General features: G+C 38.6%; 2 protein-coding genes across 2 annotated transcripts; both read right to left on the reverse strand.

The window, feature by feature from the left end:
* Positions 1 to 607: 607 nt before the first annotated feature.
* LOC117304564 (transmembrane protein 179B-like) lies at positions 608 to 6,427 on the reverse strand. Its single transcript, XM_033789090.1, has 5 exons — positions 5,947 to 6,427; positions 3,644 to 3,831; positions 3,122 to 3,262; positions 2,555 to 2,630; positions 608 to 2,236 (listed from the first exon to the last, which is right to left on the reverse strand). The coding sequence occupies exons 1-5, from the start codon at positions 6,046 to 6,048 to the stop codon at positions 2,123 to 2,125; spliced, it is 621 nt and encodes a 206-aa protein (XP_033644981.1). The 5' UTR covers positions 6,049 to 6,427; the 3' UTR covers positions 608 to 2,122.
* Positions 6,428 to 9,110: 2,683 nt separating this feature from the next.
* LOC117304695 (choline transporter-like protein 1) lies at positions 9,111 to 23,673 on the reverse strand. The gene is made up of 18 exons (XM_033789292.1): positions 23,521 to 23,673; positions 19,830 to 19,914; positions 18,699 to 18,803; positions 18,381 to 18,523; positions 17,704 to 17,931; positions 17,158 to 17,236; positions 16,680 to 16,743; positions 15,744 to 15,905; positions 15,243 to 15,313; positions 14,320 to 14,439; positions 13,371 to 13,499; positions 12,372 to 12,532; positions 11,724 to 11,810; positions 11,264 to 11,379; positions 10,723 to 10,889; positions 10,356 to 10,448; positions 10,138 to 10,230; positions 9,111 to 10,045 (listed from the first exon to the last, which is right to left on the reverse strand). The coding sequence occupies exons 2-18, from the start codon at positions 19,869 to 19,871 to the stop codon at positions 9,950 to 9,952; spliced, it is 1,956 nt and encodes a 651-aa protein (XP_033645183.1). The 5' UTR covers positions 19,872 to 19,914; positions 23,521 to 23,673; the 3' UTR covers positions 9,111 to 9,949.
* Between the last annotated feature and the right edge of the window lie 102 nt (positions 23,674 to 23,775).

The raw sequence follows: 23,775 nt of genomic DNA on the forward strand, positions 1-23,775 counted from the left end.
GCTGCACACAAGTCTTGTGATGCGCTGATGATGATGGGGGATGACGTTCCATTCTTTATTAAGGAACCTGGTTAGGTCAGCCACAGTTGATGTGTTGGTGGTTCTGGCGCGGACAGCGAGGCCAAGCTGGTCCCACAGATGTTCCATGGTATTCAGGTTTGGACTGTTAGCAGGCCAATCCATCCGGTGCATCCCAACAATTTTCAGGTAGTCGGTCACCAGTCGGGCTCGATGGGGGCGAGCGTTGTCATCTTGAAAGATGGTATTTGGTCCAAGAGTCTGCAAGTATGGGACTGCATTCGGCTGTAGAATATCGTCTTGCAAATACCCATCAAAAAATGTGTTTTTCATGAGATGAGGGTTAATTGTGTCTGATGAGCTCACTGGTGCAAATCTTTGTGTAAACCATTAATGGTTCTGAAAAGCTTGATCGGTTTGATTATTGAGTATTACCTATTGACCATTCACAGACAACGGTAATTTTGGCACATTTGATTTGTGACTTTGCCTCATTGTTATTCGTGTAACCAAGTCCAGCAACATTTAATCATTGCAAATGTGGTATTATTTTAAAGAGGAACAGTTCAGCTTTGCATTGATATATACCATGTACAAAGAGGATATTAAATAACAACAAATATACTGGATTGAAAAAAAGTTTCCTTACTTTTTGTAAGCAGTTTATATTGAGCTAATTGGCTCTACCATTTTTGTAGATTGTAGATGGACAGTGTGAGATGATTATAAAAATGAAGAAGCGTTGACTTATATAAAGAAGCATTACAAACTTTAATTGTTAAAAAACATAATATGATCATAGTCCAATGAATTTATTTCTTCCCTTTGTAAATTGTTTACTAATTGTCATATTTTCTCAAATTTTATGTAGCAATATTATCACTGGCTTAAGTGAAACTTTCTAGTCTTCAAACTATTTAAATTCTTGTGTTTTCTTATTATATAAAAAAAAATTATATTAAGCACCGTTTATTAAGTGAATCAATGGTTATTTAAGTGAATTAAGTGGATTATTATACATGGTTTCATAAAGACGAATCGGTGGAAATTTGAATTCATGCTACATATCTGTATATTCTTACACAATAGAAATAACACAAGATGGTACAATCTTAACTACCGGTGTTTTACAAGTAGGCTCAAACAAACCAGAGCAGTTACAAAGAAAAAACCCATTATGAAGTTATTAATGAAACCTGCATGAAAAGTCTTTTAGAGTGTTTCACTAAAACAAAACATGCACCAAGTTTGTTTGTCTTGCCAATTGGTAGAAGTAATTACATACAATTTATAAATATGTTTTAATCCGCGTATATCATACAAGCATTACGATTCGCTTTGTACACTAATTCAGTAGTAATCCGAAATGTCTAATATAAACAACATAATCTCTCAAGCCAAACCTTTAACCAGTATGTTGTGTTTGATTTGTTCAGATGAATTCTGTTCATAATATTCATATAATAGTTCAACTTAGACACTTGTCTCTCTTCATAAAACGTTCCTCTCGTCTAACTTTACTAGACCTTGGGACAATCCATAAATTGAGCAGAAATGTAAAAAGCTGTGAGACATCTAATTTAAAACTATTTTTTGAATATTTAGCATTTTGGACTGTATGCTAATTGCTAAGGGAGTTAGTGTCTTGCCTTCTACACTCGTCATCTATGGTTCATATAACAAAACATTATACCGCATACCTGGGCCCAATTTCATAGAGCTGCTAAACACAAAAAAATTGCTTAACATGCAGTTTCTTCCTTGATAAAAACAGGATTACCAACCAAATTTCCACCTTATTTTCAGGATAAGCAAACAACAGCTATATACCAGTTACAAGAAATATATATGCACCATATGGAAATTTGGTTGGTAATCTTGTTTTTATCAAGGAAGAAATTTCATGCTAAGCAAATTTTTGTGCTAAGCAGGTCTATGAAATTTGGCCCTGATCATCCGTATGTTAGCTAAAACATTCCCACGTAACGACACAAGACGAATTCTGAAGAGAAAAACATCGCCCCTTAATTAAGTTTTTGACAGCGTCAACGACCGTTTTAGCCAGTCAACAAATACTGGGTGATGTGTAGTGCTAATGGTCAGTTTACTTGGTGTTGTTAGGGAGAGCTAATCCACTTTCGGGTCTCTCAGCCAGACAATGTAGCACGCCCACACCGACCATAGCGCACCAGGTGAGGAAAGAGACCCATCCAGCTCGCTGCAAAAACACATAGGTAAATAGATTAACAAAGATGAAGAACATTTCAGTTTGTCGAAGTTATTCAGATTTTTTTTATACTTTATTTCCTTCGTTTGTTGTGTATCATCACAAACCACTGTTATCTTGATGAAATGGCGGTAGATATATAAATCATATCAAGTCACAAAGTATAGTGACTTTAAAAAAAGGTATGTCGTTTAGGAGTATTTAAAAGTGTTTCTGTCAACAAACTATCCCACCGGATGCCCCCCATAGATAATATAAATTAATAGGGCACATGTCATTGAAACTAGATGAAACTGATAAAGATCTTACCTCTGCTTTTGAATAATCTTCATAGAATCCAGAGCCGTCATAAATGTGCCAATCCACCTGTTGAAATAACTCACAGCTAAAAAAGAAAAACAAAAAAGTTAAGACTATGTTTATGCAATAATTGACGCATTGTTTAGTGTATGTTTAAGTTCATTTTTAATATAATATCTTTAGTTGGCCAAGCTTTTGATACTCCACCTTATTTCAGATAAAGTCCTCAAACTCATGATCCTGATGTATAAAAAAATACACAAGCCCCCTTCTTGTCACAGACAAGCTTCAATTGAGATCTCAGCAAACACATTTTTCGTTCATCTACCTCTTGTTCCCTTTTGCAGAAAGATCATTCTCCGTATTAAGGCCCCAAAAGTGGAACAAGCTTCCCGTATAAATCAGAAATTTCAGCTCAACTTCCTAGTGTAAGACACTCCAGCTTACCTGTTCCAGCAGGATAACTAACTATTCATTATATGCCTCAGCGCCGGTGTGCAAACTTTTGTTTTTGGTGCTCTTTAAATAAGACCATTTATGAAACTCAAATGTATTCATAAGTTCGTTCAAACTCACTCATAATTTGCGGTCCTAACTTGCAGTGACCTAAATCCTTCACAGACGTTGTTAAGACCATGTGACAAGATAGCTGCCTCTGCCAAGATGAGTACAGACATGATGCTATACACTGGAACAAGAATTATCCTTATTATTTTTCTGCGGATGAATACATACACAATGGTAAGTCGTAAAGTTTTACAAACGATATATACACAAATTTATATGTTCACAAGTCGGAAAATTGTACGGTGTTATGCTAAGGTCGTTATTCACGATTATGGATCCATGTTGCTTTGGCAAATTAAACACCGCAATCAAATGCCACCCCCCCCCCCATGTTTTTTGTTTTTTTTTATATTAAAAATTGGCGTGGGAGTAATTCGTCCTGTGTGACCCTTCCAAGCCACCATATCTTCGAGTTCGTTTAATCCAAATTCGTTTACATTTGTCGTCGTCGTGGTTGTCATCTTAAATAAAATGCACACTCAAACAGCTGTCGTCGTCCTTGTCATTGTCGAGTGACATTAAGGTTCTTACAAATCAAGTCGTGCACAGCACAGTACGAATATTCTGTACATTGCATTGATGAACCCAATACATGCAGCTAATCCCTGCACCCCTACTATAAAGATGCATCTTGGTGGATCGTTTGCATTCAACTCAAAGTTGGTATGTGATGTCCAGATGACATTCCCGCCTAGCACACAGTCACCAGCAAATGCTTCCTATTCAATGAACGAAAAGAAGATAAAAACCATAGAAATTAGACCATTTTTATGGACGTGCATACGTCATTTTGTTACGCGTGTATGGCAAAGTATTTTGATGATGTCATTGTATGGCAAACATTTTGCCATACAATGACATCATCATCGACCAATGAATACTCTATAGAAACGGTCTATGTGCGCTGACATCTTGCCATAAACCTTATCGCAAATGCCAATGCACAAGCGCAGACTGTTGAATGAGGTGCATTGTGGGATATATATGGATCAAATTTGATACCAGCTAGACCACAATGCACCTAATTTCAAGCTTTACGCGCGCGCCCCGGTTTTTGCGAAAAGGTTTTTTTTGCCATACGCGCGTCTCACGCGAGGATCATTTTGCCATACATGCGCATCGCGCGTATAATTCGCTGCGTCCACAGACGACGACACAGAGGGTGATCGCGAGCTCAGCGTTCTCCGGGTTCTATTTCTATTGATAAAATCCATAATAAAACCATGGATTCGCAATCCGACACAGGAGTCGCAATCCGGTGAAAATAGTTCGCAATCCCTTTTAACGTAACGGTTTCGCAATCACTCGGGGCCAATTTCACAAAGAGCTAAGATTTATCTTAGCTACAAATCAATCATAGTTACGAAGTATTAAGAATCGTGTCAAAATACAAATCACTATGGTAATACTGTCAGTATGTCTTGCGATGATTTTTTTTGCTTTGTGAAATCGACCCAGACTTAAACACATTCTCAACCCAATATGTCTACATCAATCTGTTTCTTAAGGTAATACCAAAACAAGTGCAATCTTACTCTAAAGTGCTGGTAAATATCGTTTGCATTTCCAGTATTTCAAGAAATTGTTTCCAAAGTATCCCATTTCCGTTAAATATTTTTAAAACACCCATACAACATTGAACTTGAATATACCAAACGCGTAATGTCTAATCATATAAAAGTGTTTTGCCTTTTGTGCTGAAATATCTAGTTATTAATATAATTGATAAGAATTTTTTCCTATATGGTAATCAAATGATTGACTTATCTGGAGTGATTTGCACTGTTAGCCAGCAGCTCGGAGAAAAGATAAGGAATAATCGATGTGGTGTTTAAAACGTTCAATAACTCTATAATAAGGCCTGCAAGGGACACCATCTGTCAAGAAACTAAATTTCTTAACTCATCCCTAAATGTGACTCATTTGGTAAGACATTCAGCACTGACTGGGTCACAGTGAACACAAACTCACAAGGTCAAAACAATAACATGTTCTTAAGACTATAACTTTTCTTGTAACTGTAACATATTAATTGGTCTAAGCAGGTTTTAATAGTCGGCTTTTTGTATTACTGTTTATAGAGAAATTTATGAAATAGAAATTTAACTGAAGTGTACACAGATCTATTTTAGCCGTGGATGATTGATCCTCATCCGTTGGTTTTCAAAATAGCATTCGATATTAAAAGGTCATACAGTTCTATAGTATAGGCCTACTAGCATTATGAACTTTAAGTTCATAATGCGCATACCGCCCAAACAACATTTTTAAGTTACCATGATTTGGTGTTCTTTTTTGGTCATACAATAATATTGGAAACATAGTCCAATTTGAACACGGTTTTCTTATGGACAATTTATTTCTAAAAACAAATTGTACCAAATTTAAGCAAATAGGCTTAACTTGCATACAATTAGTACAAATAAAGTATTAGGCCTGCTAAAACTAAACTGTTGATATTTCCGCGTTAAGATTTCATATGTGTGTGTCGTTCAAACGCCGGATCCGTTTACAATTGTTCTGAAGACTACACACAAAATTTATTGGGAAAGAGTGTGCACGAATTTAGGTTAAATTTAGAGTTGTTGTTGTTGTTGTTGTTGTTGCTGGAGTTGTTGTTGTTGTTGTTGTTTGTATAATTTTTAATTATAAGCGACCAAGTGTCTATTAGCACTGCGTATTAATTTAATAAACAGTGATGAATCGTGTCCATAGCACAATCGTCGAACAAAAGTCACCCTTACCAATAAAAAACATTCAAAGAATTAGAAACAAACAAAAATAATTATGAATAAAACAGTGTGAAAACATGAATGAGATTCCAAACAACTTACCGTTTGTCTACCCACAAGTGAAGACACTACGAGCCCCGAAGCCACTGCGGTTACACACAATCCTATCTCCACTAAAGACAATGTATAATATAACGCCGGCATCTTGGAAAAAGTTCTCTGGGTTTTCTCTTCAAGTACTCTTAATCTTACGGCTACAAGAGTGTCTAACTTCAACCAAGGTTTTAAGTTTTTAGTCGTAGTCTGATAGTTAAGTCTTTGATGGGCGGGATTAGAATAGTTGTATATGAATTGTATGAGATCCTCTGAGTAATCCAACCGGTTCGCCTCTAGAGGAACACCAACTAAGCCTTTTCTTTGGAACAGTGTACACTGAAGGAGTCGATACCCCACTAGTTTGATGTTATATTGCAGTATCGACTCGCGCTACTGTGCACTGGTTCGCCTGACCGTACAATTTGCATTGACGTTATCGGTTATTCGGAATCGTTCAATGTAATCACAAGTATTCCGACTAGCGGAATAATGATCATGTTCCCTTCAATTGAAATAACTGACTCACATCCCGGCCGTGGTTGCCTGTGCGCCCCTTACCAATCCAGGGACAAACTTGCTCAATTTCCTGAGAAGGGGTCTTATCAACATGACCCGAAAGCACTAAGGGATCAGCTTGAATTATTTTGTCGGTGTAAATTGGTCTTAAATGCCAATATCCTGATTGGTTTACATTGGTCTGTTGTGGCGGAAGACTATCAAGATGGATTGGTTTTGAAGGAGGGGCATACGTTTGGCAATCTCTTACTTGGCAATAAAAACGTTTGGTTGGAACTTTTCCAGCAAAAAGTTCTTAAAAGAAGCAAACAGCAACTTTTGAAAGTATACAGCATGCTGAGAAACTTGTATTGCTCGAGGATATTTCCCATAGAAACTCAACAATACTTGACCACGACCACGCAAACGAATCTTGTTATACTTGCAAGCTTTTCGTGCTGTGTTTGTCCAAATAAATGAATATGAAATTAAATCAAACTTCTGTATAAGAAGTAAACCAACTTAAATGTACTTATGCATGGTAAGATTCATTAGTCCAAAACGTCCCACTTCCATCAATGTAACTTTATTGTTTTAATTGAACACTTATTACGGTCTCAGACCCCAATTTATCCCCGTTTTCCTTGACCACACCCATTTTCTGTCCATTATGTAATGGTCACAAACACCTGTCACGGTGTGGTGCACCTGATACAACATGCCCCCTCTCATACCGTAAAGGACCAACCGTACCGAATCAGCCATTCTCGATCATCCCTAAAGCCAAGAATGTATCTACACAGTGACGCACACGCGCAGAAACAACGCAAACGCTCGGGGTTTGTTTTGCGCGCAAGACACATTTTTAGCTAAATAACAATCGAAGGTTCATTTTGTTTTCGAGAAAGTTGGATCACGTGTTGTTGATACGTGTAAGAAAAGCTAAACTATAGGAGAATAATATGGAAAATAAAATAATGCAGCCAGGGACATACTGAACTGCCGTGTCACCATCGGGGAGGAGAATAAAAAAAGGTAAACACTGATGTAGGGCCTAAGGGCATAAGCTTAATGTTTGAAGTAGGGCTATAGTAATGTTTTACTGGCCATTCCTTACTTGTGTGGTGGTTCTAGTTTGGTTTATCATTTGGTTTATCATTCAAGCACACACTGATGTTTGCGTCACATTATATCCTCTCTTCATTAAGAAGTGCAGACTTATACTTTGGCATTAAATGACACTTTTGGGCCATTGAACAGGACCTATTATAAGGATTGAAGGTTTCCCAAACATTATGACAGAGTACTTTGTGTCTTCTTGATTTTGTAGAAAGTGAGTAACTGGAAGTCATTGATTTCATCACCTCATCATCCCAAGGTATTGGAACGGCCATGTCGCTGTTCTCAACTAATGTCTTGGGTTTACAAATCAAGAGATGGCGCTTGTTTGATGTGGAGACGACCATGAAGCGCAAAGCAGAAAACGACATCAACGTCAAGATGCTGCACTGGGAGTTAGAAAAACAGATGAAGATACATGAGGAGATCAAACGCCGGAAGATAGAGAACCAGCTCCGGGATGATGACGCAATTAACTACAATTGGCTTCGACGGGACGCCCTCATGCGTCCAGAGTTAGAGATGTCAAACAGTATGAAGCAGGAGTTTCAAGATCTCTGTGAGAGAACGAGGCCGTCAGATATGAATCAAATAACGAAGACTATTTCAAGATTACTTCAAAGCAAAGAACCAGCTCCAGAGGATGTACCGAGAATTTTCGTCAACGTCCTTCGTTCGTTTGTTCCTGATGATGATAATGATGATACACGAAAACAGAGCATCGTGCACAGATTAATCTCCGGATCATTGAGGCGTTTAAAAAGAACAAACAAAATCGATCACAATAATGACACAGAAACAAAAGTAAAATCTTTATCGAATGGAGACGTTGAGGGCAGTACAGCTTGCAGAGACCACTTGCTTTTTGCAGGTAAGAGCAGGCTGCATTGTCTAATCAACTTGGAGAACGAGACTCATCCGATGACAAACTTTGACATGCCGTTTAGTAAACGTGTGAGAAATGACGCAGATACAATATCTTTAAGCAACACAGGCAATACAACGAGGCATCATTCTGAAGCATGGACAAGCCGCATTGAAGAAGTTACACCAGATCCAGAGAATCTTGACTACCAGACCACTGGAGACAATGTCTTAACTGAGGCTGGTTATTCACGTGTAGCGAGTGATATGGAGGTAGTTGACCTGGCTTCCGCCTCGTCCTCAGAGGAGGGTCATGTAGATAAACACGGTACACTAAGTGCGTCATTGCCCGTGTGAAGACTTACTAATCCCTGTATCCCATTTGCCATCGTTTAATTGAATTTGAAACAATAAATTTTAGTCTGCCAAAAGTAAATAATAATTGTTGAGATCATGCCCATAATAGTTTTCTGTTTCTGAGGGGTTGTTGTTTTCAGGCGCATCGGTGTACATGGGATTGTAAAAACATTTTTCAAAGAGACGTTTTTCTCTTTTATATTATCAAATGAACCATTCATTGCCATCTTAAAAAGCCCTCGGTCGAATCCAACAACCCCAATACTATCATCAAACTTTTGTTTTTAGAAATAAAGAATCTTTACAAAACTGCATTTTAGGAAGAAAATGTATGTAGATCATGAGACATGATTTTAATAAGAGCACTTGAAATAATTATTTAAGTTTTCAGCCATAATGTAATGCTGCATTGACAGTGGTTAACAAAGTAATAAAAGTGTACAAAAAATAGCTGTGCAAATAAACTTCTCTCTAGTCAGCAATAGTTTCTATTACATTTTGTCTTTGATACGTTTTAAGCAAAACAGCTTAAGCAAATGGGCACAACTTTTAACACTTTTTTTTTTTAACAATTGAAGAAGAGTTTAGAATTATTTTGGTAAGCATTCGTTGTGACTATCGATAAACTAATGACAAATCGAGTCGGTGGAGTTTCACACTTTGAAAAATAAACAATAATACTTTGTTATTTTCCAATTGGAAAACTTAAAATATATAATTAATTTTATAGCAGTGAATTGCAAAGAAATTAAGCCAAATAGTCTGTTTGTATATAAATGATTATATACATTATACATTTTTATTAATTCTCAAAAATTATGTATGGAGTAATAGGCCTACTTAGAAAATACAATTATTGTCCAAAATTTTGTCATTATTGATTGTGGCAGCAGAGAGATCGATTGCAGTTATTTTACGTAATTTTGAGCTTGCCCATGCTTCCGCGATCAATGGAATATGGTAACAAGGCTGCTGCTACATTGGATCCACTAAAGTCCAATTACTTTTAATAACAAATGGAAATCGTCACAAGAGCTGTAACGAAAGTACCTTTTAAGCCGAGATTTATAAGAAAAGTGGAAATGGAACACGGATAGCAACATTTTCGTTAGTTGAAAAGTGTTTCGTAAACGGATCGGTCATTTGTCGAGACAGGTTGTTGACTGAGAGTAGACTACATGACCGCTGCAGCGGTCTGCACGGCCGCTCGTTTTGCTCGTCTCTTTAAGTCTTTAGCATCCTGTGCTTTCTTTGCGTTGTCAACAAAACTCTAAAATAAAAAGAGAGTAGAAATCCACATTAAAAGGAGATAGAATATTGGAAATTTATTTTAAAACTGCCACACAATGGTGTTTCCCTTACCATGAGATTTTTGCTCATGAAATACGGCTTGGAGATGCCGTCATTTCGTTCACAGTCTTCGCAGAAACAGAGGAACAGCGTGTCAATCGCCATCTAGGAAAAATAAACCATTGAGATAGTAATTGTCAACAGAATACTTCAATTAAATCCAAGCTGTAATTCAATTCAATACTTCAGAAAATTTCAAAAAATACATAACAACATTTCTAGAACATTACCTCATAAACTGACAGAAAGATGTGGCTGAGAAGAAAGGCAAAGATGGCGGCCAGGGTGAGCGGTACAAACTCGTAGTGTATGTCCGGCTTGTCCTGTAAAACATAAACAAATTCACCATCATGTTAATTATGTCCTTCATTAAAGTCTCCAGCCCTTGAAGAGTTTTGAAATGTTGAAACTTGCCGATAGAAACTCGGTGCTTATTGATTGACACTTGTGTTTTATTTTGTTTATGAAATGGCAAAACACAGTTTTAAAATGACTGTAGAAAAATACTGTGCATAGGATAGACTAATAAACACTGCTTCTTTTTGAGCATGTATTAAATTTTAGCGACATTGTTATGCTCTTGAAAGACTGATTTACCTTGAAGAACTGCATACCAATGACAACGACCACGGCGACAACGACTGCCTTGCCGAGAAGAAGAACGAAATCACCCACTGAGTTGATGGCAGCGACACGCAATACGTTGGCAACGAGGAGGGAGAACGCCTTCTGTGCAGCCTTACAAAAACCGTATCCGTAGATTGCTGGATGTTAATATGAAACATAAAGCATACATTAATATTTACTGCACCATAATAGATTTCTTATTTCATTGTGTATCAATGTGCCAAAACACAGAGTCAACTTCGTTCCAAACGATATCGGCCCATCGTCCCCAACCTTCATGCATGTCATATTTTTAGGACAAGATGTCCGGAAATCATCCCAAAGAGCAATTGGAACATTTGGTGTGAGCTATTCTTAAACAGCGGCTCAAACGTTCAGCTTTTATTTCCATCTCATTTTTCCAATAACTGGAGATGCAAGGTAGACATAAGCATTCATCAGTCTAACGCGAATGCATAACCTACTTTATAGGTTAGTTTCCAAAGTAGTCTTTGCACCTGCGAGATCTTACCGATTTCAATGTATGCGTTCCTGTTGATGAAGCGAAGAACTTTCTCGAAAAGCCAAAGGCAACACTGTAGGCATTTAATGATGTAAGCCACTATGTCACTCTGTGAGTGACGAAGTCTGTCAGAAAAAGGAGAAACGAATTAAGTTACACAGGAGGTTCTTCAACACCTTTAAAAAGAAGAGTTATGATATATTTACTTCTTCGGGAAGAAAAAAGTGACAAAAGGAGCTTCAATGTTCAAAAACAATGGATTTTAGTTACAGAGCTCTTGACATTGTATCTTTAGTTTAACCGCCACCTTTATACAAAGATACTGTGACAACATTATTCAACGTGTACAGTTTACAAAATGATAATGATAAATGTATAGATTTTGTTCTTTTTCCTTCAGAAAAGTATTTCAACTTTCGAAACTCCATTTTATGAAACATGCAAAGGAGGAACCACAAGCAGAACCTACCTTGATTGAATGTAGCCCAGGATAATACGAGCCATCATGACAAGAGCGATGATGAAAGATCCAAATGCTAAAGATCCAATATGATATCTGCCAATAATAAACATATCAACCCATCAGTGTTAGAGAGTCAAATAAGATCCAATATGATATCTGCCAATAATAAACAAATCAACCCATCAGTGTTAGACAGTCAAATAAGATCCAATATGATATCTGCCAATAATAAACATATCAACCCATCAGTGTTAGACAGTCAAATAAGATCCAATATGATATCTGCCAATAATAAACATATCAACCCATCAGTGTTAGACAGTCAAATAAGATCCAATATGATATCTGCCAATAATAAACATATCAACCCATCAGTGTTAGACAGTCAAATAAGGTCATACAAAACACACTAAGAATTGATGAGATAAAGACACATCACAACATAATGTTTTGTGAAATTCTTATCGATGGAATGTGCCCACCCCCCTTAATTAAAAATAAAATAAAAAAATAAATAAAAGCCGACAAAAAATATATATTTATTACGATCGATAGTACATAAACATTCTCATTTTAGAATACACGGTAAAAAGGGAAAATTGCCAATTCCCCAATTTCAAAAATTACAAACCCTCGATAAAACAAAAAGCTAACCTGATAATTCGTTGCACTGATTTCATTATAGGCCAGTTGAGTTGACTTTTGTCACGAGCAAAGAACCAGGCTGCCACAGCGCCCGCTATGGCGCATTGTTGACAGGCCAAGAGGAATTGAGATCCCCAGAGTAACCCGAAGAGATGGTACCACCACATGTACTGTATGTAAGGAGGAAGAGGACGAGTTGAACACAGAGAAAGGAGTGCATTGTCAAGGTTCATTATAGGTAAGTAAGATTTTATCATAATGTAGTTGTGGGACCTAGTTGTGAGTGACAATAACTAAATTCACATCTGGCGTGGACAAGACATGTTTGAAGACATGCAATGTGTCAAATCGCACTGTAGTACCATAAGTACATTCCTGAATACCGTTGTAACTGTAAGTAATTACTGCTTCAACAAAAAGCTTGACCCCGCAACAATGGACACAACTCGATCCCATGTCAAGGAATAACAATAGGACATTTCCACGGGTCATTGGTCTGCTTTGTAGGAACATTGGGTGCGTTCGTTTAGCTTCCCTGGGTCGACCCCGGTATGTGGCGGTTTTTTTTCCAGGACGAACGTGGGTAATTATCTGCACACGTTCGTCCTGGAAAAAGAAAACGCCACACATCGGGGTCGACCCGGGGAAGCTAATCGAACGCACCACTGTTGCTCTTTGCGTTCAAATCCATTCAGCGCAACTGTGTTAAAATCCAGTTTTCCTGTGAACAACTTTTCAGTTTTGCGTTGTAATAAAAACAAAAACCTTCTTTTATTTATTTAATAGTGTTCAAACAATTCGTTGGCAGTTGGAATAATGTCATAAGAGGGTTTATACTAATTAATATTTACCCTTCATTTTGATTGTCATTGTTTTTGTCTTCCAATGACAACTTATGTAGGCCTATTTACTCAATCAAAATGACCAACGAACCGATAAAATCACAAAATTAATCCAAGAAATCAACAGTCAAAAGAATATGAAAACAGAATTCAGTTAAAAGTTCACCGGGGCAAGTTGATCCGACTTGTAAGTAACGTATCCAGTTTCTTTGTCGAGTTCAGGATGACCGGCAGTGACGAGATACAGGTATACGAAGCCCCAATAGGCAATCAAAACAGCTAGGGCAAGGAGGGTCTGTATAAATAAGAGAAAAACAAGTTTTTAATTTGTCATGAAAATTACAACAAAATGCTGGACAATTTTTGGTCTTCGCATTTTCCATAAAATACTTTGAACGCATAATTTGTTATGAGGCTTACTTTGAGACTTGTTTTGTCATGATTGATCTGAACAATGTGGTGTATGTTTATAAGTGTAAACAAAAATAAATAACAACTAAATCAAAATAATATGCAATATAATAATTTAATATTTTTCATTGTTTCGCCTTTCTTGTTGATGCTTGACATTCTTTTAAAGGCACGAGACACTATTAGAAATTACTCAAAATAATGTTCAGCATTAAAACTTACTTGGTTACAATCAATGGAGAGCTGTTGATAGTATAAAACATTGTTCGAAACGGCTCTTACTGAAGTAATGTGGTTTTCGAGAACGAAATTGTCCACTAAAATATTTGAATTTGATTTCGAGACCTCAGAATTATGTATTGATGTACCGAAATCAAGCATCTGAAAGCACACGACTTTGTGATACAAGGGTGTTTTTCTTCCATTATTTTATCGCGACTTCGACGACCATTATTGAGTTCAAACTTTCACATTTTGTTATTTTTGTTAATTATGTGAGATATATCAAGTGAGACGACTGGCCTTTGACAATTACCTAAGGTGTACCGTGTCTCTAAAAGATAACAAACATAGGGTGCGTTCGTTTAGCTTCCCTGGGTCGACCCCGTCGTGTGGCGTTTTTTTTTTCCAGGACGAACGTGTGCAGATAATTACCCACGTTCGTCCTTAAAAAAAAAACCGCCACCCATAATGTATTGACTTACCCATACTGGTTGAAGGAGAAGGAATGGCATAGATGCTACCGCCCTGCCTGCCTCCTTGAATAGCGCCACCACTAGGGCAATCCGTTTGCGCATGACGAGGAGCACCAAGAGAAGAATGACCTGGAAATTCAATCCAGTCATTACAAATGATTTAAACTTATAGATAAAGGTTACGCTGGTGGGTTTGAGACCAGGGCCGACTCATCAAGGATATAAGCACAAAAATTGCTAAGCATAGAAAAGTATTGCTTAACAGAAACAGGTAGCCAGCCCAAATTAAGGTTTATATAGTTGTGACTGCATTGGTGCCCATGTCAGATGCAACTGTGTCCGCCATGCAATACTGTCCGCTCCGGAAACTTTTGCATATGGGGCCGGGGCTATGCAAAAACCGTACGTGTACGTGCTGCGCACGTAAGCGAGCGTGCATGCACTGAACCTACAGACATGCAGCATGAATATTCGCGTATTTAACGATTGCAGCGAATACCCAACGGCCGAAAATTTCACATGTCATTCATGACATGCACTTACAGCTTTTATATACCGTCGACCAAGGGCGTTTAATTTACTGCAAGGTCGGTTTGGCACGGGGCGGACACAACTGCATATGCAAATGTGTCCGGGCGGACACAATTGCATTATGTAGCAGCGTCCGGGCGGACAAGATTGCATATGCAAAACCGTCCGGCGGACAGTAATGTATATGCAATAATGTCCTCCGGATAGTATTTCATAGAGGACATAATTGCATGCGACACCTATTCAATTTTTGCTTTGCAAAGAATTTTGTCAAGCAGTATTTTCTTCTAAACAGCTTTTTTTACGATGGGCCCTGAATTGTTCGAATTCACTGGATAAAACTGTTGTAAACTACAGACAACACTACAGTAAACTACATACACAAATCCAGTAACCCTTACCGTCACTCCACTAGCTACTCCTGCATAAATCAGCATGGTTTTCACTGTATGGTCTTGTTCATCTTTAGACGCTTTGAAAAATAAGAAAAACACAACAAGTTTATACATTAAGTTTACATTGCTGGTAACTGGTGTCCAACTCAATTTTTTATGACCAACGAAAATGTCAAGCAGTATTTTCTGCTTATTTTAAAAGATTTATGAAATAGGAGACTTTCCAACGCTAGGCGGCAGCAGACATACCGGGTAAATTTCCATTGTTTACGTAGTTCTGAACATGCGCACAATTCTGAGAACAATGGATTTACCCGGTAAGTCTGCTGCCCTCTATCGTCCCAGAAAGTCTCCCATTGGGCACTGCACGTTAAGTCAATTAACCAAATATAGGATGTTGGTGAAACTAGTCTGGTGCCGTATTGTTACAGTCAGTATTTTGCTATTTTATTATACACGAAACAATACAACCAGCACTGACTCCAACCTCCAATATTTCAACCTTACGATCTGATGGCAGATATGTCTGTAGTATAGCGTTCTCCAGCCACCATAGGTACCACAGATATCCTGATCCCCCAAGACTTCCTACTATGAAACCACATACTACCGTCCATATAAGAACCCCGGCAAAGAATCGTAGAAGGACTAGCACCACCAAGGATAGACCTGGTATGTCAAGTAAACAAGAAACAAAGGTGTTCAAGAGTTAGTACTTATTTTTTGAAAAGATTAATTTATTCACACCGTGGAAATTCGTACAATTTAAAAATATCATTAAAATGCTCATCAAACAGGAAACCAATATTACATCGTAATAGATGTTAAATTTTGCATCGGGGATAAAGAATATTAATTTTTGTTTTTACCCATACACCGATGTGTGTTAGCACTGTATACTCAGTACTTTCCCGAGTCCTGTGAAAAAATATCACAGGCATGTTACTCGGGTGGGATTCGAACCCACGACCCTTGCAATTCTAGAGCAGTGTCTTACCAACTAGACTACCGAGGTTGCCCGGCAGCTAGAGGCAGTTCGAATCCTATGTTTTGGCAGCGGGTACCGCAACGATATAATAGATGTTAAATTTTGCATCGGGGATAAAGAATATTAATTTGTGTTTTTATATTTAATCAATTAAAGTTTTCTTTACACCAATGTTTGGAACTCTTTTGACCAATATTATACAAAGTTTCTTTAGTGATACTTATTTCCAATGTATATCTTTTGTCAGTCATTGAAATCGCTAGCTTCCCACCTTTGGATGCCCCGATGTTTTATCAGAATACAATTGCTAAAAGTTGCTTTTTGGAAAACAAAGGCGACACAAAAGAACACTTGTTGCATTTGCTCTAAGAAATGAAATTTTAACAAGAAAAACTTAAATAAAAGGTTAACAGCGCACTAAATGGGAGGAAAGTCCTCTACATTTTAATTTTTACCGAAAGAAATTGCACAAAGGTAGAGTATCTCACGCCAAGAGTTCTCAACGTCAGTGGCCGCTCTCTGATGGCAAAAAGTTAAGGAAAGTTTATAATTGTCTCATAGTAGTTATAATTCAAATTTTGATATACTTTTATTTTCATGCACTCAGTAGATGATGAAAACACCTGTTGTTAATTGCATGATTCATTGGGTGTGGCCCACTATATTGTTCTTGAGGGGGTTACCGGGTTGATTGATGAAGGATATTATTCTGACCTTAATCAAAACAAAAATGAATGACAATTGAGTATTGGAGTTGTATTTCAGGCCTGGAATTTCATCTTTGAGAGAGCACAATTTGAAAAGGGCACTTCCATTGGACAATTTTAAAGTCAATGGGAAACTTTTTAAGGGGCACCAAGGCCAAGGGAAGGGCGGAGTTTTCAAAATGTATACGACATGTATTCAAACTAAATGTTAATCGAGGTGACTTACCTTTAGCCAGTCTGTATCAATCATGGAGGATGCAATGCTTATAGCTGCAGATGGAATGCAGCGATTCAAGATTGGGACACTGTGGACAAATCACCAAAATAATAAAATACCTTTATAGTGGATGATTTGAAAGATAAACACCCATAACAACCCCCTTGTAGTTCAAATGATGCATACATCGTTGGATAAGAGTACTGATAGTCTGATACTTCAAAATCATCCTGTGCATCTTTCATCTTTGCATTGTTGTGTAGTTTCTTTAGAACACAGAAATTTAACCTTTGTTCAATGTTGCTCGTACTTTTGACCGCATGAGGGCGCTTTCAACTTGAAATTTCTTTGCATCACAACATCTTTTTTTGACTGCCTTTTTATGTTTTCTTGTATCAATGGCAAATGAACAAGTACGAAGAAGACGAGAGTTCATTTTACTCACATGGTTCATACTTCAAACTGAATCTTAAGATTTTCTTAAAACTGACACTTAGAAGTAAGGTTAATTAAAAAATATATAAAAATGACAACGTTTTAAGTCCATTGTATTACCTGGCAAGAACAGGTGTATTTGGGCATGGTGCATTGTCTCCTTGCTCTGCCGTATCATAATCATCTATTGTGACGTTGTATTCACACAGGAAGATGGAGCGATTCCTTGCTAGTTCGATGACGTCACTCATGAAGAGGAGCGTAGTTTCAGGGCATGCTGAGACGCAAATTGTTTTCCCCGGTTTGAGTGGATTTTTGATGGCGTCCGAGTTGAACATGAACACGAAGCTGAGGGGTAAGATACAAGTGCTTTTAATTTTAAAACCGACTCACACAAAACTGTACATAACATTCGGTCTAGGACTCCATATTTAGCACTGATAATACAAACTTCCTTTGCTGCAATTTATTTGATGGCATTCTGATATAGATCTCGGTTAAGCACCAAGCCAAAGTCGGTTGTGATACTCGTGTGTTAATAGGCTGATGGCCACATCAAAAAGGGTTGCTGCGACTGTTGCTGGCTGCGGCTGTGCAGTAGGTAGGGGCTTAGCACATTATTTGCTAGAGGACTTTCATTTTTGTGCAAATACTCGTGTGACGTCATGTTTTCAGGACGGACAATTGTGTACCATCTATGTACATCACAAGAACGTCTACCTACAAAAAAAAGAGTCGGTGTACTTTGGGCTGCTTTTTGTGCACGTTCGTGTTGTTAATGAGGATAACATTCTTACGGTTTGTCAGTAAGGTCAGTCCCGGAGAGCCGAACCCCGTCAATGTGCTGGTTTTGTCGGCCACAAACGTTCCCGAAGCTATCGGCACCAAAGATAAGCCGTTCTGGTTGGCCATCGCGGATTGACACCACAGCTACATAACCCTAACAGTGGTCAAAAAGAGGTGTTTCAATTCAATTTAATATTGATTCATATCACACTTCTCGAAATAAGACATACAAAATATGTGGGTTTTGTAGATAATAATTATCTGAGGATGTGTGGGCAAAAGGGGGTTCTGAACATATGAGGCTGTGTGAGTAAGCCTCCTATACTCACCATTCCAACCCAGAACAGGAGGAAGATAATGAGACAAATGACGTCACGACAGCTACGGTCGGCAAGGGGTCCATCAAAACCATCTTCAACGTCAACGTCATCAGTCTGGTTAAAGAGTTATATGAGGGGAAAACAGTAATGACGTGAAAACGTGTCAAAGAAACAAAAAGCTATATATACGTGATGGAACATTATAGAACAATATCTACAGAAAAACTATGATTTTAACGATTACAAAAACTGTTGAAGAAAGTCCGTTAGATAGTCCGATACCTCAACTGGCATTTCTCCGTTGCGTTCATCAATAGATATCGCCATGGTGGTATTTTAACTTCCCTGTACACGGCCCTCCTGAGAAGGACCGGTAAACTTGAAGAAGAGATTACACGACGGCCGCTAGGGGGCCCTTCCCAATTTGCAACTATCTTTTGATGAGGTACCTGCCGCTCGACTGTGGAAGGTAGCCAGTAGCCGGCCTACGATGTATGTGTGATGTTTGTTGCCGATTTGGGGCACTCGCGTGCGTTGAAAACTTAGAACACACGCCGCGCGTTTTGGAAACAGGCAAACAAACGTACGTAGCTGTGAGCATATTTTAAATTGTGACGTCAGAAAGTGACGTCAGAAAGTGACGTCACAAGACCACACTAACGCCCCACTGAGGTAAATGAAGGCCTTTCATTGGCTGAGAGTAGTGCGCGGAGCGTACAAGCGTGCACGTTTCCATTGTTTGATCTCAGCGATTGGCAGCCAATACGCCTCTCTTAATATCTATGCATGACGTCATAATTCTTAAGAAAGGCGTATGCGAGAGGTCTAGTTTTGCAATCATTGCGTTACAAAGCTTTCGCTGCTGCCGACTACAAAGCTGGCATTAAAACGTTTGTGTTAAAAAAAAAATCTTTTAGAAGCCCTTCTTATCTGGAAGACCCTTTTAGTCTCAAGGGGAAAAAAACCGCAAGTGACGTCATGTATAAGGGTGTAGAACAAATTAGGCGTTTTCCTTCAGAGGATGTTGAATAGGCCTAACTTATGTTGGTTTGTGCATAATTAGTTGGACAATTTGAATCATAATCTTATTTTAGTGACGTGAACATAATTTCAAATGATCAAACTTTTGCCCATCTTTACCTTGAATGGTTTCACCCGGTTGTCACCACTGCAACATCCCATAATGGTTTCTTGTCTCTAGGCACGTGACATTATTGTGCTGGACCTAATGACAAATGAAAATACATAGTACGCTCAGAAATGGTCAACAATGCTATTGATGATAAGGGCAATTTGAACACGCATCGTTTGCTGCAGTTCTCATCAACGAGGTTAAAAAAACACAACCAGACTGTAAGAGCACCACGTCACTTTAACCAACCAGACAGGAGCGTCCCCACCCTGCTGCCTTGGACAATGTCATTATGTATCTTTAGCCCGAGAGGTAGGAGTGCCTACACCCTTCATCAGAAAATGTCACTATGTCTATTTAGCCCAAGAGGTTCCCCCACCGTGGCTCAGACTGTGTCACTACGCCCTGCTATGGCCACCACGTTCTGCCAATTTGATGCCATCAATGAACGTGAATTTCGGAAGTAACATCTATGATACTATAATAATTACTATAGATCACCATCCTACTTGTAGCCACGTTGGAAGCTTGTTGCCTGTTTTGCAAAATGTGTTTGTCTGATATAACACATTGTACTTTTTTTTGCATTTATCGACTGCTTGGTTCAACCTGCTGATGTTTTATTACATAGTGTCTGTGGACAATAAAAACACCTGCTAGATTCTTATTAATAATAGTGAAGGGGTTATTACTTATTAGGAGTAATCAAACAAGTGACATTTACTGAAACTCTTACTTTAAGATATAAACTAATTTATTGCAAAGCTTCCATTTTGGGGAGAGAGTAACTTTGGCCTAAATTTAAGCAAAACATTAAGTCAATCACCAGACATTATCCATGTTCCAGAGGACAAAAAACCAAACACTTTCGATCTTGGCTGTGCTCCGTGGTCATAATGGGTTGACGTTGTAGCCGCGTCCTTCGCAATTTTGCTTTAGCTGCGAGTAAGGACGATTAGCCCCCCCCCCCCAAAGTATTATTACTGCGTATGAAATAATGTCCGCCGGACGGTTTTGCATATGCAATCGTTTCCGCCCGGACGCTGCATAATGCAATTGTGTCCGCCCGGACACATCTGCATATGCAGTTGTGTCCGCCCCGTGCAAAGCCGTCCATGCAGTAAATTAAACGCCCTTGGTCGACGGAACACGTTCGCCATTTTTTAAAAAGCTACAAATAAGTGCATGTCATGAATAACATGTGAAATGTTCGGCCGTTGGGTATTCGCTGCAATCGTTAAATACGCGAATATTCATGCTGCATATCTACTGGTCCAGTGCATGCACGCTCGCTTACGCACGCACATACATGTACACATTCATGTACATGTCAGCCGGACGGTTTTCGCATAGCCCCGGACACGATTGCATATGCAAAAGTGTCCGGAGCGGACAGTATTGCATGGCGGACACAATTGCATCTGACACCGGCCACAACAACGCAAACTTAATGCCAATTTTTTTGGGGGCGTACAGTCTATGTTGGGCCCAGACCACAAGTAAAAGCAGTATGAAGTCCTCTTTAAGTTTACGGTTCCCAACTCCCCGTGGCGAAGCCGTGCATTATTATTTTCTTATGTTGTAGGTGGGGCGGGGGTCAAGCGGAGGCTATACTTTAATATATCGAACCCCATGGGCGGGGGGGGGGGGTGGTTGCAAGAGGGCACAGGTTTACTCCTACCTAATAACTCTTCTTTCTACGAGTCCAACATTTGACACATGGTTTATGGCAACTTTGTTATTTCATTACAGTCACCTTTTCCCCCCTGTGGATCGCGAGTTGTAATATCTTTCTGAAGTGGCTACTGGGCTTACCCGTGTCGTTGTTAAAGAGGGCACATACGCAGAAATTGTAGGTTGGTTAGTATAGTGCCGTGTTACATGAATAGATAGGCTTGTATAGGCTTTAAAATCTAGTGGCGTAACATGAAGGGGCGTGACAGCCCCCCCCCCCCCGCTCAGAACCCTTTCACCAACATGAGGTTAACCAAAATAATTACAACATATTTGCGCAAAACTTAATGGAATAGTTCGATACGCAAAATAACTCTCGAGGTGAGTACTTTTGGTATGCTTTTACCGCCACTGTGGACTCTAAATAAACCACACAAATTGCGTTGTTCTGAGACAAAAAGGGATGAAAACTCACCTGAAGTCTTCAGTGCGTGTAACATTAAGCCTACAGCTCAATACAGCGCACTATGAACTCCAATCTCCAAGCTAGCTGTCTCAAAAGAGTAGAGCTAGCTGGAGATCTTCATGTCCGCGTGTTGTGTGAGCGTACATTTTCCCCGTAACTAGGTGGTGCGCGCGCGTTCGGTTATGGTAACAGTAACGACAACCTTGTTGTCATAGAATATCTGCATGCATTTAAAGTACAGTTCTCTATCAAGGGAAACGAAATACAACAACGAGAGAATTGGGTTCAATCTCTTGCCAATAATTCCCTTGTGACGTCACTGAGGGTATGTTTTGTTTAGCTTGGCGCGATTTGCGTTCCAAGCACAGATGAAAGGTGTTTGCCTCGTCTACGAAAAGGCAGCGCCGTAGCGTCGTGTCTACGCAAGAAGGTTACATGGCAGTAGGGGCCTTTGCGACCTTTTCCATGGCTCACCGGAAGTACAACTTTTTGCCACAGCAGAAAAGCTCTTATACTATTGTATAAAAGTTTTTACTAGAAGAAAAAAAAAAAAAAAGTTTTTAATTTTCATACAATGACTTAATTATAAACGAATGACAGAAAATCACGAACAAATTTGTACAGACACTCATTTTCATTGAAATACATTTTTTGACAGGTACATCATTTTCGGGCACATGATGATTTTACATTGTAATTTTATAAAGCAGACTGATATATACCTCCCTAGATAAAAATCACTGTGTTTGTATTGTTTGTATTTGAAAGTTTCAGACCCATTTTAAAGTCACCTTGAAGTGTTTTTTTTTTCAAAATAAAGCTTTTGTCACTAATATATGTGTTTTGATGAGTGGAATGTGAATAAACAGTTAGCTAAGGTTTACAAAAATCAGTTTTTATGTTATTTACAAATTTAAAAGTAGACCCCGACCCGAGAGGGCGCTGTTCGTGACGTCAATCGAGGCAGACTTTGCCTGTAATGCGTAGAGTAAACACGGACCAAATCGTGAGTTTGTACGTTTAAAAAAAAAAAGGTGACTTTAAAGCCATTGGACCCTTTCGGTTCAGAAAAAAAAAATAAAAGTTCACAGATTTACAAATAACTTACAGGGTTTACAGAAGGCAATGGTGAAAGACTTCTCTTGAAATATTATTCCATGAACAAATGCTTTACTTTTTGAGAAAACAGCAAAACAATATAAAATTACGGATTTATTTTAAACACATGTCATGACACGGCGAAACGCGCGGAAACAAGGGTGGGTTTTTCCGTTGTTTTCTCCCGACTCCGATGACCGATTGAGCCGTAATTTTCACAGGTTTGTTATTTGATATAGAAGTTGTGGTACACAAAGTGTGGGCCTTGGACAACACTGTTTACCGAAAGGGTCCAATGGCTTTAAGACACGATTTTGCAACGAGACTTTCATGCAAGGTCTTTCGTTTACCTTGACCACCTTCTTGAACCCAAGGTTTACATTATTCCTGACTATTGATTAAGTAAGCATTCTCATGGATTTGATGTCTCAAGATAGGTCTAGAAAAAAAAACCATATTACCTGTTGTTGATCGGTCTGGTTGTGACAACACTTTTAGTCGTCGACTTCCGATGGGATGTCCATCAAAATAGACAAAATCTGATCAAATGTTTCGCAATCACCAAACAGACAGACCGCCCTCTGACTGGCAAGCAATGGTAAACTCAGAGTCGAATGTTGGTATAATATCCAATGCTAATGTGATATAGCATACCCCGCTCCAGGGAACCCCATCATACATGAGTGTATACACTCAACAAGTTATGTGTATGTACA

The sequence above is a fragment of the Asterias rubens genome, chromosome 21 (assembly GCF_902459465.1).
Source record: "Asterias rubens chromosome 21, eAstRub1.3, whole genome shotgun sequence".
Taxonomy (NCBI): Eukaryota; Metazoa; Echinodermata; class Asteroidea; order Forcipulatida; family Asteriidae; genus Asterias; species Asterias rubens.